We start from the raw sequence: 16,935 nt of genomic DNA on the forward strand, positions 1-16,935 counted from the left end.
TCAACCTTTTCTTTCTCTCAAGATTTCTTTCTGTCTGTATTTTTTTTATTCATGTAATCTCTTTTTTCCAAGTGTGGCAAGAAATTGGGGATTGTTTTTTAATACCTCCCCCCTCTCTCTCTTTCTCCTTTTCCTTATTTTGTCTTTCTTTAGCTTCACTGGGTTTTTTGTTTTTTAATTTCACCCTATTTCTTCTATCTTCTCCCTTGATTTCATTAACCTCTCTGGGCTGCTCATCTTAGTGGCTCATTGAAATCTTTTAGTCTATGGCACTTAAGAAAATTGGAATACATATCATTACTGTAGTGTCTGCAACATAATTAAATTGGAATATATTTAGATTTATCATTAAACAATTAAAATCTTGACATATATTTGTTTAATTAGTTTCCACTTCTTCAGTTTCAAATATGTGAAAATTGACTTGAAATATGTAACTTTAGACTGAAAATTGAAGGATTTTGAATATGTATACAATAGATGTTATGGGTGTAAATTCCGAGTTTGAACATATATTTTTACAGTATTTTAATCCATTACATGTTTAAAGTAAATACTTGAATAGTTATAGTTATCATAAAGATAAATCACAATACATTTTCTTGAAAAAATCTATGAAATCAAAAAGCCGTTGCGGACTCCACAAGGTTGCGGACTTTACAAAACACAATATATCTGCCAGAAAATTTAGCAATAATGAATTAGAGTCTGTTTCTTTGGTAGATACATTAGTAGCTGTATTGCCTCTTACCAGTAAGAGTATAGAAATATAAGTCATCAGGCATTCCAAAATATGCACATGTTGCGGACACTACAGAATTTTTGGACATTTTTATGCCAGTTAGAGAAAAATGCGCCATTTTTTCAAGTTTTGAATAATCCACTCAACTTTTCTATAATGTTTCATTTAGTATTCAACTCATTTTTCAAAGCAAAACAAAAGTTGAAATAATGAATTAACATGTAGTTTTTTTTACTTGTAAGTTTAAACATTGGAATTTTATAAAATTGCATAATGTACACGCATTTTCATATTTTTAAATATTATTTCGTTAATATTTTTTTTCGATTTACATACCGTAAATTGCACATAAAAGTGGAATAATTTCTCATTGATCTGGTTTTTATTACCAAAAGCCTCTTCTATAAATCTCTTTGAACAAAAACTTGAAAATAAAGCCATTTTTAGCTGCAACAGTATAACACACAAAATACCCCATATCTTCAGTAATACATCTTGAATATTACCGAGCGAAGCTCGGACGGGCCGAAGGCCCGTCCGCGAAGCAAGGCTCTAAAGGTAACACGTATGTAAAAGAAAAAAGTCAAAATTAGCAAAAGAAAAAGAGGCAATCTCTATATACGTTCACTGAAATTTTCGTGATCCATATGGGCGCCGCCATTTATTTTTTCATCACCTGCTTCAACAGTTATTCGTGTTTTATTTTTAATGCAAATAATAGACGACTCTGATGTGCAATTCGTAATTTAAACACTCTGTTTGTTCAAAGTGAATAGTATAATTATCATTGTAACAGGTTTTAGCAAATAATTACATATAAAACCGTAATACGACTAAATAGATGAACGAGTTCATGAGTTTCTTTAAACAATAATATACGATAAAATTACGGTTACATTTTTACCATTTTGAATTTATTGGTTAATTTTGTTTAGTTTTATAACGGCCTTTTTCATTGCATACGGAATGTATTATTGTTGTTTATGATTGTTTGCTTTGTAAAAGGTTGAGGCTAAATGTGACGTCACAATACACAGTTTACGTCGCCCTGTGTTTTATTTCCCGCGTTCAACGAATAGGCGGATCCTGTAACGCTGTTGTCCCCATATAAACCCCTTTAATATTGAGATGTTACTGGGTTTTTAGCGCAAGGAAAATTTCATTCAAAATATATATTTTTAAATGAATCATAACCTACCATACTTAACGGAATTATGACTACCACTTGGGACACTCCAATGACCATTACATGCTTCGCTCGGTCCAACGGTCACACCGTGTACATATTATATTTAAATAGAATATGGGAGTGTTATATATCAATGGATTTGTTAAAGGTACCATTTGGTCAATATTTGGTCATATTTGTTATGGGTTTAATCATATATCTTGATGTAGAATGCATTATAACATTAGCAAGTATGAATTATCACCAATACTGTGAAAATGGCGTTAAAAAAATCCCCTACCCTTAATGTAATACTTAATCTCTTTAGTGAAGTTTATCAACTGGCTCTCAATTCACATGGGCTGTATAGAAAAGAAATCTTCGGGAGTGGGAACATTCTTTTTCCGGGGATAATTAATTCTAACCTCTACATATGACAAGCCCATTCACTGTGATCTACTTCTCTATAGAGATTAAAGAATACCCTGAATGTTGAAACTGAGCCCCTGTGGTAAAGAGATATAGGCCCTACCTTGTTTACATGGTGCTTCATATGAATATTAACCGATCGTTAGTGTTGATAAACCACACATCTTTACATGTAACAGTTACATGACTTCTTCATTAAAACTTACAAAGGTAAGCTTAAAAACAACTCCAATTCCAAATTGAAATTCGTCTACAGGTACAACTTGTGGTGGAAACAAATGGGTTAGGTATAATGGGAATTTCGATCCCGACCTAAATTTCTCAGAAATTATTGTTTTACCTATTCGGTAGGATCATATATTATATTTCGATAGTTTAAGAAACAAAAATGAAAATACATTGATATAATCATTAACTAAAATAATCAAAGATGATAAGTTAATGCACAATTATTATATTTCAATGATTTCAATATATTTCGTTTTTTTCATTTTCCCGGAATTTTTCACCACTTTAAAGGAGGCATTTCTGGGGAAAAAATGAATTTTCCACACTTTTGAAAATGAAAATTGATTAAACAAAATCCCCTTTTCTCTTATATAAATCTCATACGATTGTAAGTGTTTGCTGTTTTAAGAAAAGTAATTTTAAAAATTAGATGTTTTTTCAAGAAAACCATATTCATCAAATAAAATCAACCGTTGTCATGGAGACAAGTGAGATATTGTCACTATGGCAATGCATAAAGGAAAAGGGGACTTTATTTGCCATTGTATATTTTTATTGACCAAAATATATTGGTATTTTCCTCTCGGTATTGATTATAAAATTTACAATTTATTGCCTATTTTAAGCTATTTTGTGTTGATTGTGGGGGTAATCTATTTTTAGTAACATATCTCTGCAGGTATGCATCAGATGAAAAAATTAGTACCACATATAGGGTTCTTATGTATAGTGGTAAAGTATATATAAGTATCAATTCAATCCCTGACGGTCGATGTGCCACCCTTTGCATGATTCTTACGTGGAACAGCACTTAAAATGAAATATATTATTCGAAAAGACATAATTATGTTCAATACAACAATTGACCCGTGGATCGTAACGATTACCTGAGTAAATCAAATTAGGACTGAAGCATGTTCAGGGTTCAAGAAATGCATCAAAATTTGGATAAAAGCGGGAAATGCAAGTGACCGAGGTACCTCACTGTCCCTTTTATTTGATATTTGACCTTGTGACCCGAGATTAATATAGTTCTTGCTCATCCCATGGCAAGTATTTACACAAAGGTATTGATTGCAAGTGAAAAGAGAACCAATTAAGGCCCTGAAAGCTTTCTACTACACCTCCATCCAGTTTACTAGACCTATAACCTTTGACCTCCGAATCGAGGATGTCAAGTCAGTATATAAAAAAGTGACTTCAAATGGAAAAGGAAATCAACCATGATGGCCCAGAAAACGTCTCCCTAAAGCAGTGCCCAGTGCCCTTTTGCTCCAAAAATCAATATAGGGATCATTGTACCAATTTGAGTTTTTTTGTGAAGTGTGGTGACTTCAGGCGGTAGGGAAATGGTTCAGAAAGCAATCAGTCTGCAGACGGACGGACAACCTAATCCCAGTATACTTCCCCGGTTCCATCTGTTATTTACAAATCACCATCATAACAAGGTATTTCTTCAATTGACAGACATCTCTGTTTTGTAAGAGATATCTCTCTCCTTTATCAAAAAAAGTTTGTCCGCTACATGAAAAGGTGTCAAAAGAAGGATGTTTAGAGGTATCTAAAGTTTTCCTGAACGGGCGATAACTATGATATTTATTAATTTGGATTACCTGCCCTGTAAACCCAAATTGGTGATAATTGATCGTATACTGTAGTTTCTGATACAAAGTGGAAAATGTTACAAAATTTTACGGCGGACGGTCACGGACAAAAGCAGGGCACCTGAATGACTTAGGCTAATTACGAATATGGACAAACATTACATCTTAATGAAAGGTGAGGAAAACGAACAGTGATCAATCTCATAACTCCTATAAGCAATACAAAATACAGATTTGGGCAAACACGGAGTCCTAGATATAGGTGAGATCAGGCGCCTAGGAGGAGTAAACATCCCTTGTCGACCGGTCACACCCACTGTGAGCCCTACGTCTTGATCAGGTAATCTGTAGTCAAAATTGGTGTGCCAAAAACGGCCTAACAATCGGTTTGAAACACGCCATTCAACATTTGACCCAATGATAGGTTGTATTGGCAAACTAGATCGTTATTACGACCATAGAATTTGCATAATGCTGACCTCAAACGAGAATTTTGAACCCTTGTAACATCAATTCAATACAATAAATTGTTGTATGTACACAAAAGAGATACCGATATCTTGATGAACTGACGAAATGACTTCTTTTGATGGTGAGTTGCACGATGGCTTTTACATCAGTTATCGAACTAGTTCTATCTTGATACACGATGAAAAGTTAAATCTATAGCATATGTCATATGAATATTAAGAATATTTAACGACTTATTAAATGTATGCAATCTGCTTCATTCTCTCTTACCACTTGCTCGTATTTTCAGTGCAATACCTGATTGATTCATACATGTACATGTATAATCACTAGTGTCATCATTTTATTCTATTTTGCGTCTGTCAGTACAATTAGCTTGAATACACTCGGAACACTTATGAGTCTGTAAACATTTTATTGTATTTATTCTTCACGAAAAGTATCATTTCAAAATCGTTCTGTACTTAAGATATCTGATTAAAGATACACCTTTATCACAATTAAATTAGTACATATACATGTATTTCGATCATTCAAACTCGATCATTCAGAAAATTAGGCGTTGGAAACACGTGATTGTTCGTGGAACAAACAACAGTATTGAATAATGAAAAATTCATTATATTCATAAATTATGTTTGTGAAATGTTCATATGATAAACAGTCGTTTAACATTGACTTTAACGTAAATGGTTGATAATTATTCGCCGTCTACCATGTAAATGATGGCTGATTGACGGGGGGAAGTTCAAATGGTTTGTTCATCATGGCTTGTGCCTGTTGTACGTCCACAGTGATCTTTCCCATAGCAATGTCTTGTTCCTTCTGCAAGGCGGCGATTCTGGCATCTTCTTTTTCCACCATATTGTGTTTTCCGGCCATGAAATAAGCTCTTCTAGATACACGAGCGCTGTTAATCTTGGTTCGATAGATCTCTCCAATAGCCATGTGCTTACGTTGCATGTATAACATGTAGGCTTGAAGTCCATTAATGACAGACATTGTCAGTGGGAATTTTCCACCTCCACAAGCTCCTGAATGATCATCCATGTCCAAGGAGTAAAGCATAACTCCAGCCAAAGGTTTATTGAACACATAAGTTGCCTGTGATTATAAAATGAAGTTACAAGCAAGTGTATCTCTTTTGAATGAATGAGTAAATAAATGAATGAATTGAAAACAACGTATACCTTATTCATGACGCTTCTTTGATTATCGTATCCAATCCACTCATCACCTTGGACAAGGTAAGGCACGCCTTGCGAAGGAATGAAGCTTTCATTTAACCCACTTCGTATGAGGTGACAGAGCTGCAAATTTCACAAGAGACAACACATAGTGGAATCATGCTTTATCTAACAACAAAAGCCTTTAACACTGTTTTCGGTTAAAGGAAGTATCAACTGCATATGTTAACGTAAAATGGTATAAATAGCGCCTAACGCCATGGTGCAATTCTCCCTATTCAAATCCGCATCAACGATAGAAATGTAACATTTAATTCCCTTAATTAAAGTTTAATACTATCTGTAACCAAATCAATAAAACGCCAAGTAGAATGTTATCAAATTACGTGTTTAATTGGTATTCCGTCTCCTTTGTCCGATCCTGGTCCAATAGCAGGTGATCCTGGCATTGACATGGCAGAATTCTCAAGACGATAGGATCTCCCATAAAATGGAATTCCAAGAACCATCTTGTGGCCAGGAACTCCTTTTTGTTCCCATAACTCCACCAAATCGTGCTATAATATACGAATACTAGTATACCACACAAACTTAAGTAACGGATGTAAGACAAAATCGGTTCAATATGTCAAATTGTACACAGTTCTAAGCCTGAATCACTGATCACTTTTCAATATCTAATATAATGAACCGTTTAAGACCCATTCGTTAAATAAAACATTGATCTGCTTAAACTCATTTTCATATAACTGCTTAGTGATTTCTGTTCGAAATCTAATTCCGCCCATTTGCACCAGTTGCATGGCTGAATATTATGCACACTTTGATAATATTTTTTTAAAGTTTTAACACATAGACAAGTTGTGTTAAATTCTTATGCAAGATATCTTATCATTTCTATATTGTCTGACAGTTGTTCAGCTAAGCAAATGTTTGCAATAAAACAAATCATAAATCGGTTTAAAGGAATAGTGAGATGAGTTTATTAGAACCATTTATTGCAAGCTAAAACGATTTACAATACACGTGTAGAAGACCAAATACATGCAAGAATCATGAATTACACCTTCCTCGAATAGTACACCATGTACGTTGAAAAAGCAACAATGGATTGTCATCGAATAAATCTAGTGGTGGATCTGCTGGCCAAAACATCTCCAAGATGGATCGAGAGTCGTCCATGTTTATACAATGAGAGTAACATCTAAAACAAGTGTTTGTGACTTATTTGGATTTAGAGCTACAGCGAGTTACAGTGATTTGGATTTAGATTTAGAGATTCGGTGATTTGGATTTAAAAGTACAGCGAGTTACAATTATTTGGATTCACAGCTATAGCGATTTACAGCGATTTGGGATCTTCAATAGGTAAGGTCTACATTGGGATCTTCTATAGGTAAGGTCTACATTGGGATCTTCTATAGGTAAGATCTACATTGGGATCTTCTATAGGTAAGGTCTACAGTAGGATCTTCTATAGGTAAGGTCTACATTGGGATCTTCTATAGGTAAGTCTACATTGGGATCTTCTATAGGTAAGGTCTACATTGGGATCTTCTATAGGTAAGGTCTACAGTAGGATCTTCTATAGGTAAGGTCTACATTGGGATCTTCTATAGGTAAGGTCTACATTGGGATCTTCTATAGGTAAGGTCTACAGTAGGATCTTCTATAGGTAAGTCTACATTGGGATCTTCTATAGGTAAGTCTACATTGGGATCTTCTATAGGTAAGGTCTACATTGGGATCTTCTATAGGAAAGGTCTATATTGGGATCTTCTATAGGTAAGGTCTACAGTAGGATCTTCTATAGGTAAGGTCTACATTGGGATCTTCTATAGGAAAGGTCTACATTGGGATATTCTATAGGTAAGGTCTACATTGGGATCTTCTATAGGTAAGGTCTACATTGGGATCTTCTATAGGTAAGGTCTACAGTAGGATCTTCTATAGGTAAGGTCTACATTGGGATCTTCTATAGGTAAGGTCTACATTGGGATCTTCTATAGGTAAGTCTACATTGGGATCTTCTATAGGTAAGGTCTACAGTAGGATCTTCTATAGGTAAGGTCTACAGTAGGATCTTCTATAGGAAAGGTCTACATTGGGATCTTCTATAGGTAAGGTCTACATTGGGATCTTCTATAGGTAAGGTCTACAGTAGGATCTTCTATAGGTAAGGTCTACATTGGGATCTTCTATAGGTAAGTCTACATTGGGATCTTCTATAGGTAAGGTCTACAGTAGGATCTTCTATAGGTAAGTCTACATTGGGATCTTCTATAGGTAAGTCTACATTGGGATCTTCTATAGGTAAGGTCTACATTGGGATCTTCTATAGGAAAGGTCTATATTGGGATCTTCTATAGGTAAGGTCTACAGTAGGATCTTCTATAGGTAAGGTCTACATTGGGATCTTCTATAGGTAAGGTCTACATTGGGATCTTCTATAGGTAAGGTCTACATTGGGATCTTCTATAGGTAAGGTCTACAGTAGGATCTTCTATAGGTAAGGTCTACATTGGGATCTTCTATAGGTAAGGTCTACATTGGGATCTTCTATAGGTAAGGTCTACAGTAGGATCTTCTATAGGTAAGGTCTACATTGGGATCTTCTATAGGTAAGGTCTACATTGGGATCTTCTATAGGTAAGGTCTACATTGGGATCTTCTATAGGTAAGTCTACATTGGGATCTTCTATAGGTAAGGTCTACAGTAGGATCTTCTATAGGTAAGGTCTACAGTAGGATCTTCTATAGGAAAGGTCTACAGTGGGATCTTCTATAGGTAAGGTCTACATTGGGATCTTCTATAGGTAAGGTCTACAGTAGGATCTTCTATAGGTAAGGTCTACATTGGGATCTTCTATAGGTAAGGTCTACATTGGGATCTTCTATAGGTAAGGTCTACAGTAGGATCTTCTATAGGTAAGGTCTACATTGGGATCTTCTATAGGTAAGGTCTACATTGGGATCTTCTATAGGTAAGGTCTACATTGGGATCTTCTATAGGTAAGTCTACATTGGGATCTTCTATAGGTAAGGTCTACTTTGGGATCTTCTATAGGTAAGGTCTGCAGTAGGATCTTCTATAGGTAAGGTCTACATTGGGATCTTCTATAGGTAAGGTCTACATTGGGATTTCTAAGACAGTGTCGAGCAACAGACGACGTCACAGAAATGATAATATCGAAGCAATGTGCTGTTTACCAAAGTGGAAAGAAATTATTCATAACATATTCATATAATACATTAGAAGCAAAGCTAAAAAATAAATAAATAAAGGCCTCATTGTCTATTTTCTAGAGAAATTTGTCAAATCAAGGCAACAAAATATTTATGCGACAAATTCAAATCTCCTTACCAATTACCTTAAAGAATATATAAATGGATATTATTCTTTAACCAGAACTTAAAATGAAAAGGTTAGGTGTTCTGACGTCGTGTCTGATAATGAAGCTGCTTTTGGCAATGTGCCAACTACTACATCATATTAATCAGAATTTGGCCTTTATTTTCAATCAATGGAAAAAACATTACAGTCATGTCATACAAAAACATTAATATTAACAAGTACTCACAATATTATTGAAACCTTTGAATCCATTCAGTGCACTATGATGTCTTGCCAGCATTGGATCATCCCATTGACCATAGAAATCATACATTTTTAAATTGATATAATGGGCCTTACTGAAATAATAAAAATAAGGCATTTCACAGAAACACAAAATTCAAATCAAATTGCATACTATTTTCAAAAGACACCATAGATAGATGATTATTCAATAAAACTGGATCTTAGAAATTCATATCTTATGATCAGTCATCCCAACGATTACTTTGTTAAAAATCATTCTGAATTTTCACACAAGTACTCCAAAGTTAATATAAAAAAAATCAACATTATTTTTTTCATACATATGCCAATTCGATATATCCCATTGAACTCGAAATAAATGACACCACATTCTTGCACATCTGTTTCATATTCAGATGTCTCACTGAACATAGAATAAGTCATTAATGGACAACAACACAACATTATGACAAACGGTATCACATAGGCTTTCCATCGTCAACATTCCATATTATGTAGCAATATTCCATTATCACCTGCATATGGTGTTTTTGTCTCCCACTGATTCGATTCGCAAGAGCATGCTCTGCGTATAATCAAATTCTAAACTGGGTAAGTTATGCTACATTGACACCAACAGCTTCGTTTAAAGTCTGCATATTCTGTGGTCGTTATAATGATAACGTTTGCATATACAACCTCTCATTAAGTTGAATGATGCCTAATGTATTTCATACAAATTGTGAGGCTGTTCTTTTCTTATTGGTTTTGTCTACGGATTACTCCGTTTATCTAATGAAAATAGAGGAATCTCGTGGACGGGTGTGACAAGTCAAAAGGGGATGCTTACTTCTTTTAGACACTGATCCCATCCCTGTTGTTTCCAGGGGATCGTGTTTAACTAGTTCTCGATTTTATTTAGGATTTATGAGATCGACCACTGATCGATATCTTCAAGTTTTTGCTATATATAGTAAAAAATATAAGCTTCTTTGAAATAATATCAATATACTGCTCTGTAAAGGGATTTGTATTTTTCCGACAACTGGGTGAAATATAAAACTGAAATACAACGATTGTAATTAAATTTACCTTGAAAGACGTGGTATATCGTAACCGAAATTCATCACTGGTAATATAGGGTGAAAGGTAAGCGTAAAGGTCAATTTCCACTTGATATCTGGGATTTCTTCAATGTCAAATTCAAGGGCAATCACCTGGAGATGAGGTATTTAATTTCTATAAATGACATGTTCATAATTTTATTTCAATTCATCAAGATATATTTTCCTGATGAATACTCACGTCGCATAAATCTGCAAATCTTTTCTTGTCTTGAAGATTGCTTTCTCGCAATGCTGGGAATTGCCAATCGAAATCAAGTCCATCGAAGTCGAAACGTCGAAGATATATAATAACCCACTTGGTAAATTTCAGCATGTTTTCTCGAGATGACACCAGTCTAGAGAAACCTTCTCCTCCCTTGTCCCAACCGCCGACGGACAAAATCATGTTTAACCGATGATTCAGTTTTCTAAGACGAATTATCCTTTGGTATCTAGAAAGAACAATGTGTATCAAATTTTTATACATTGGTAGATGCAACTGTTTCAGTTTTATATATTGTAATCTTAGAATAAGTCTATTTCTACAAAGGGAAACATTTCATTTCAATAGCATTCTGCAACATAGGGTTGAAAGAATTGCAACATATACAGTAGAAACATACAAATAATTTGCTTCAAAGTGATCCGGGTCCTTAAGCCTAGTTCCCGATTCGTCAATTTCGGCAAACGAGAAGATGATGTGCGTACACATGAAGGGGTCAATATCCTCTGGTTGTAAACCATGTTCTCCGTCACGTGCTATCGCAAAACCATTGTACACACAGAACCGCTGGAAGTGCTGCCCTATAACAGTGATATTGAGAAACCATCTATTAGTCTTTTTTTCCCGTTTTTTTAATGGGTGGTTTTCTCAAATAAAATACAGCAAACAATGGTACAAAATGTAGTGTTAGGCGTGAGGAAAAAATAAGCAGTGGCGTTTTGTTAGTCTGATTCATTGTTGGTATGTTTCATTGCGTTGATAAGAGCATTTTATTACGAAGTTGAAAGGTATTACATTTCTGCATGTACATATAGAAACACCGACGTTCTGATGTGTCTTATACAAATTGTTATGTCGTTCGTTACATACTGATTTTGACTACGGATTACTCCGTTTACCTGATGAAGATATACCGATATAGGGCTCATACCGGGTGTGACCGGTAAACAAGGGATGCTTACTCTTCTTAGGTATTTCATTAACCTCTGGTGTTTTCAGGGGTCCCTGTTTGTCCTACTCTCAATTTTGTATTCTTCATACGATTTATGAGATTGATTTTTCCCCTTTTCATACATGTATTTCGTTGTGTTGATGTGTTGTTTTATATTTAGTTCATAACCAAGGTAAAATTAGAACAGAAATTTTAATTGTCCTGGCATTCTCTATAGCAAAATTATCTTTTTGTCTCTAATTTATTACATGTCTTCATTTATGTTAAAACACACGTCAACTCCTGCTAACTTCATTTGCATTTCATGTATCGCTCAATTTCCTCGATGTCTTGTCTCAAGCACCGATTGCTGACACCGAGGTTATGTCTAATTTAATTCTGAGCAGCGAAATACTTCATTGAATTGATTAAAAAACCATCATAGTTTAAATCAAGAAAGAAACCTTTCACAGAATACATGTACAACTTTTTGAGATAGAAATTTGCAAGCCCTACATTGTTTCGAAGGTGAACTTACCTTGAACAAAAGCTAGCGAAATCACAATAACTAATAGGCCAAAATTTGTGTATGTATTCATCTGAAACAGTATAAAAACAAATATGAATTTTAGTAAAATGAATTAATACGTTAATACATAATTATTTCATTTAACGAAATTCTTGGAGTTTTTGTGTTTTGAATAGAAACGAACTGTTTACAAATAAAAACAAAAACTGGAAAACTATCATAATAGTTTTTGAAATATGTATGGCGATAATCTATCATGTGAAATAGAAAGTATTTCTTTCAATTATATTCACGAACTTTAAAGATAAAATAGATGAAAGTAATGTAGATTTTCCTACCTCCATTGATTTGTTCCCCCAGTAATTCTAGAATATGGTCGCCATTACATTAAACAGGATATGATGTATGAAATTTCATATTTATGCAAATGACTTTACCTGAGAATCAATGCGTATACTTCCATTGTTAATTAATGCCATGACTTCACACCAAGCACACTGTGTAATTTATTTGACTCCTTTTTTCTCATCACGATTAGCAGTAACGAACTTTTATTAATTTATAGATGCAACCATACAAAAAAGGCAGTAAATTATTAGCTAGGAGTTTGAAGAAAGCATAGGATTTCACAGATCTAGATTCATTGCATAGCTACCAGTTTTTCTTTCTCCTAATTTTGAATGCATATAATCTTCCAGTTTTATTTTACCACAGGAGACTAACAACTCTGTGTATAACTTGTTAGTAAGAATAAATGAATAAACTAGTATTATTATACATGAAAGAGGTCGCAAGTCTTGAAATATAAAACGCAAAATCACTCCCCGAATTTCAAACTAAGATGAAGATGAATAACTAGATTTCGTGGAAGACAGAGATTTTGGACATTCTGATTGATTGTCATTTTGTCTAATACATGTTACTGGACCATTTCGTGGGTAAACACGACCACAACTGACTTGATTTATATCAAATTTTCCTGTTCGAAATGCTAAATTAGCACATGAGTATGGAACATGCTCAACATTCAAACAATAAAATGAGGAATATATTGTTATTATCATTATCATAAATGTGCACCATACACGATTTCAAATCAATCAGCATTAACACGTGAAATGTTTGACAGGTGAGCATGAATTTCATCAGCATAAATCACGTGAAGAAGTAAAATGATGGTTCAGAAATAATAAAAGAAACATCAGGCAGGCATAAAAATGTCAAAACACTAACAACCCGCTCGAAGTTTGGGAGTTTGAAAATGCAAAATCAATTTTAAGATATTTTGGTAATTTCGTTGAAAATGTAATCTAAATACACATTGCACTTCAATTACACGTAAACCTTGGTAACACTGTTAGAAAGATTGATTTCACGAAGGACATTGTCAGTAACGCAGTGATAGCTCTATTCTGTTTTTATTTCAACTCCTGTGTTCCTCATTTCGACAACATTGCTTTACTATTCATAGGGTAACATACTTCTTTTTCGGGTATAAAATTCGGGTATAAAATTCTTATGTCTCACTACTAAAAGTCATAAACGGGAAAATCATATGCTTGAAATATAGAACTTTTTTATTTCATGTTATAATGCATGAAAAGAAGCCAATGAGTCGAAGAACTTTAAGTGTTATCCAAGGGCATATCACTCCAGGTACAAAACTACACAATCTTGACATTGTACAAATATTTTCTGTCTCTGCTTTCGCCAATATTTTACAGTTTGACAAGCATAAACATCCCTTTTGAAAAGTATTATCTTTAGTCACTCTTCCACAATCAAATCTTAATTACATGTACCTAATAAAAATAGATTTATTGGAACTCTTCAATGTGTAGTTACGAATGGTTCCTTTATTATTCTTTTAACATACGATGGTGAAAACTTTACCTTGATAGAAATAAATGTCTACGAGTAAGTCTGGAATTTAACCACATCTAAATCTGGAGTATGAGGATTGATGTCTAATTTGATTTTTCATATGGAGCGAAACGTTGGCGATATTGCGACAAATTATACACATGCACGGATTTCAAATTGGATTCCTTTTCTTCCATACAAGCGTCGTTATTTTTCTTTCATGTATCAATTGATGCCTACATGTATATTGTTAATTTTAAAACAATATTCATAAAAGATCGTGCCCTAAATTCCTAGGATACAAATCTTATTTCCAATGGGATCCTTGATAGGTAACCGCTCCGATCAAATGGTTTGATAGTCTTTGAAGATTTCCTTAATTTAAGTATTCAAAAAATCTAAAAGTGTCAATCTGATGGTAATGTCTGACAAAAAACGTTTCGGACTGACAAAATGTCTAGTTGCATTTCCTTGATTACATAACATTCTGATGCATGTGAAACATATTTGGACATCTCTGGTTAAATAGGGTGATAAAATCCTGCCAACAACACCATAAATTAAAATTAGACGTTAGTCAAAATTTTGGTTACTTATACCTACCTTAAAGATTTATTTAGAACAGATGTTTAAAATACAACTGGTTTATAAACAAAATTGAAATACATATATGTATACTGAAAATTTTATTTGTTTATAAAAATTATTTCAAACGTTAACTGGATCTAAAATTTAGACTGAAGTCTACTCTCAGTTTATGGTTTTGAGGTCTGGTTGTAAATCTTTACAAATTCCTCCAAAAGTACACCTTTCACCTCTGATTTCCAGTCTCTGAATGGAATGATGAAGACTCCCCAACTCTTTACTTGACGGTACATCAAAAGAGAACACTCTCCATCGTGTCTTTGTTTAACTGTATTTTACAAAAAATGGCTTTAATTCCACATTTAGTAATCCTCCAAGTTCCCTTTCAAAACATAAAATTCTTCAAAATCATGCTTCAGTTTTAAACACATTCAATATCCCAGTCAATGGGGTGAATGATGAGTTACCATACCTACAAGTATACTGGATTCTAAACTTCACAAAAACCCTTATAAATATTATAAACAAAGATACATTGTTGGATTCAGTAAATGAAAAAGTGAAGGTAACGAACACAGATTAATCTCATACCGGTAACTACATGTAATAAAGAATACAAAATTAAGAGTTGGACAAACACGGACCTCAGGATATACCAGATGTGGGGTTAGATGCCTAGAAGGAGTTAGCACCCCCCCCCCCCTCTGTCAACCGGTCACACCCGCAGTGAGCCCTATGATCAGGTAAACGAAATAATCCGTAGTTGAAATCAGTGTGTAAAGAATGGTGTAACAATTGGTATGGATCACGTCAGACAGCTTTTGACCCAACCACAGACAGTATTGGCAAACTAGATTCTTATAACAACAGAATTTGCAAAATACTGACTGTAAACGAGACTGTTGAAACTCCTGTAACATAAACTTGTTTGTCAGTAGCCTGCCTCGATTTGAAAGCTGATAACACCCAGAACAAAATCTAGCGTATCGAATCAGTTGACATATAAACATCATATGCAGGCGATAATGGAATACTGCTACATAATTACGGGAAGTTGAGGGTGGCGAAGCTCTGAAGTCATCCTGTTTGTCATGAAGTTGAGTAGTTAATTTGATGTTAACATTTTTTTTCAATAAAATATCTATTTGCGACGCACATGTGGAAAGCTCTGTTGTGTCTTTTATTTCGAGTTTACTGGGATACATCGAATCGACAAATGAATGAAAATAATTATTGTTAATGAATAGAACATCGTCGCTATATCTAAAGGTGGAGTTGAAGGCCACAGCAAGAGATTCTTTCTTCTCGTGTAGAAGTTTTGATTAAATTCTGGCTCATAAGAATATAAAAACAGGTCACCTAACAAAGGGGCACAATTCGTACCCATGGGAATTCCGTCAGACTGTTGGAAGACCTGATCACCAAAGACTACGAAGATATTGTCAATGAGGAACTCCAGCATCTTTTTAATATCAACTTGAGAGTACTTGTGCATAGAATCAAAGTGGTGTTTAACAATGTAAGTTTTTGAATAACTAATCACTAGCTATGAATATTTCCTTTTTCCATTTTTGTTGAAGAAGCATCGGTCTATGGTGTCAAAAAAGCTAGTCTTTAATTTATCGTGAGGAATTGTCGTATAAAGTGTTGAAAAGCCATAGGTTTTGATGTTGTTGATGTGAGAAAAGTTTTGTGATTTCAAGTTTGCTAAAAGGTCTTTAGAATTTTTTTTTAGAATCGACATTTGATTTACACTACTTTTGGCATGTGTTATGGCATAATACGTTAGAAGTTTTCATATTTGAGAATACATGTATATAAGGAACTCCTTTTAATAATCACAAGGGTTCTATGTGTCATATTCTCATTTCGTGTAGATTTGTATTTGTACAAAATTATTTTTGTTGCCCTATCTTGAGGGTCATGGTGACCCTCAGGATAGGGCAACGAAAAGAATTCTCAGTTTTACATCGGATAAATGTATATATATAATCTGCACCTTTTCATCAAGAAGCACAGTCGCACAATTTGTAAACTTAATGTGCACGCATTCACGAGCAGTGTGGATTCCAATTTGTTCAGACTGCCTGCCCCGGGGATTCAAGATATTTTAATATATATACGAAATCTTGTCAAGAACCACTTGGAAAATAATACACAAGCACACTCATGTTGAGTAAATTCAAGTTTGTTTATACCATAACCCCCGAAATTTGGGCGGGGCTAAGGAGTTGTTTGGATATTATAAGATATTCTATTAAGAATAACGAGTCTATTTACAAGTATACC

The 16,935-nt window shown here is 34.2% G+C and overlaps 1 protein-coding gene across 1 annotated transcript; it reads right to left on the minus strand.

The window, feature by feature from the left end:
- Positions 1 to 5,040: 5,040 nt before the first annotated feature.
- On the minus strand, positions 5,041 to 12,621 carry LOC125669678 (putative chitinase 2). Its single transcript, XM_048904393.2, has 9 exons — positions 12,537 to 12,621; positions 12,208 to 12,268; positions 11,139 to 11,319; positions 10,715 to 10,967; positions 10,502 to 10,626; positions 9,411 to 9,522; positions 6,216 to 6,386; positions 5,833 to 5,952; positions 5,041 to 5,746 (listed from the first exon to the last, which is right to left on the minus strand). Exons 1-9 carry the CDS (start codon positions 12,540 to 12,542, stop codon positions 5,354 to 5,356), a joined length of 1,422 nt encoding a protein of 473 aa, XP_048760350.1. The 5' UTR covers positions 12,543 to 12,621; the 3' UTR covers positions 5,041 to 5,353.
- Between the last annotated feature and the right edge of the window lie 4,314 nt (positions 12,622 to 16,935).

Source organism: Ostrea edulis, chromosome 4, assembly GCF_947568905.1.
Source record: "Ostrea edulis chromosome 4, xbOstEdul1.1, whole genome shotgun sequence".
NCBI lineage: Eukaryota > Metazoa > Mollusca > Bivalvia > Ostreida > Ostreidae > Ostrea > Ostrea edulis.

Excerpts from the sequence above, each read along its gene's own strand:
- LOC125669678 (XM_048904393.2), bottom strand. Across the intron at positions 11,320-12,207 it reads TTCGCTAGCTTTTGTTCAAG|GGCAGCACTTCCAGCGGTTC; the intron begins GTAAGTTCACCT and ends TCACTGTTATAG. Across the intron at positions 10,627-10,714 it reads GATTTGCAGATTTATGCGAC|GTGATTGCCCTTGAATTTGA; the intron begins GTGAGTATTCAT and ends CCTCATCTCCAG.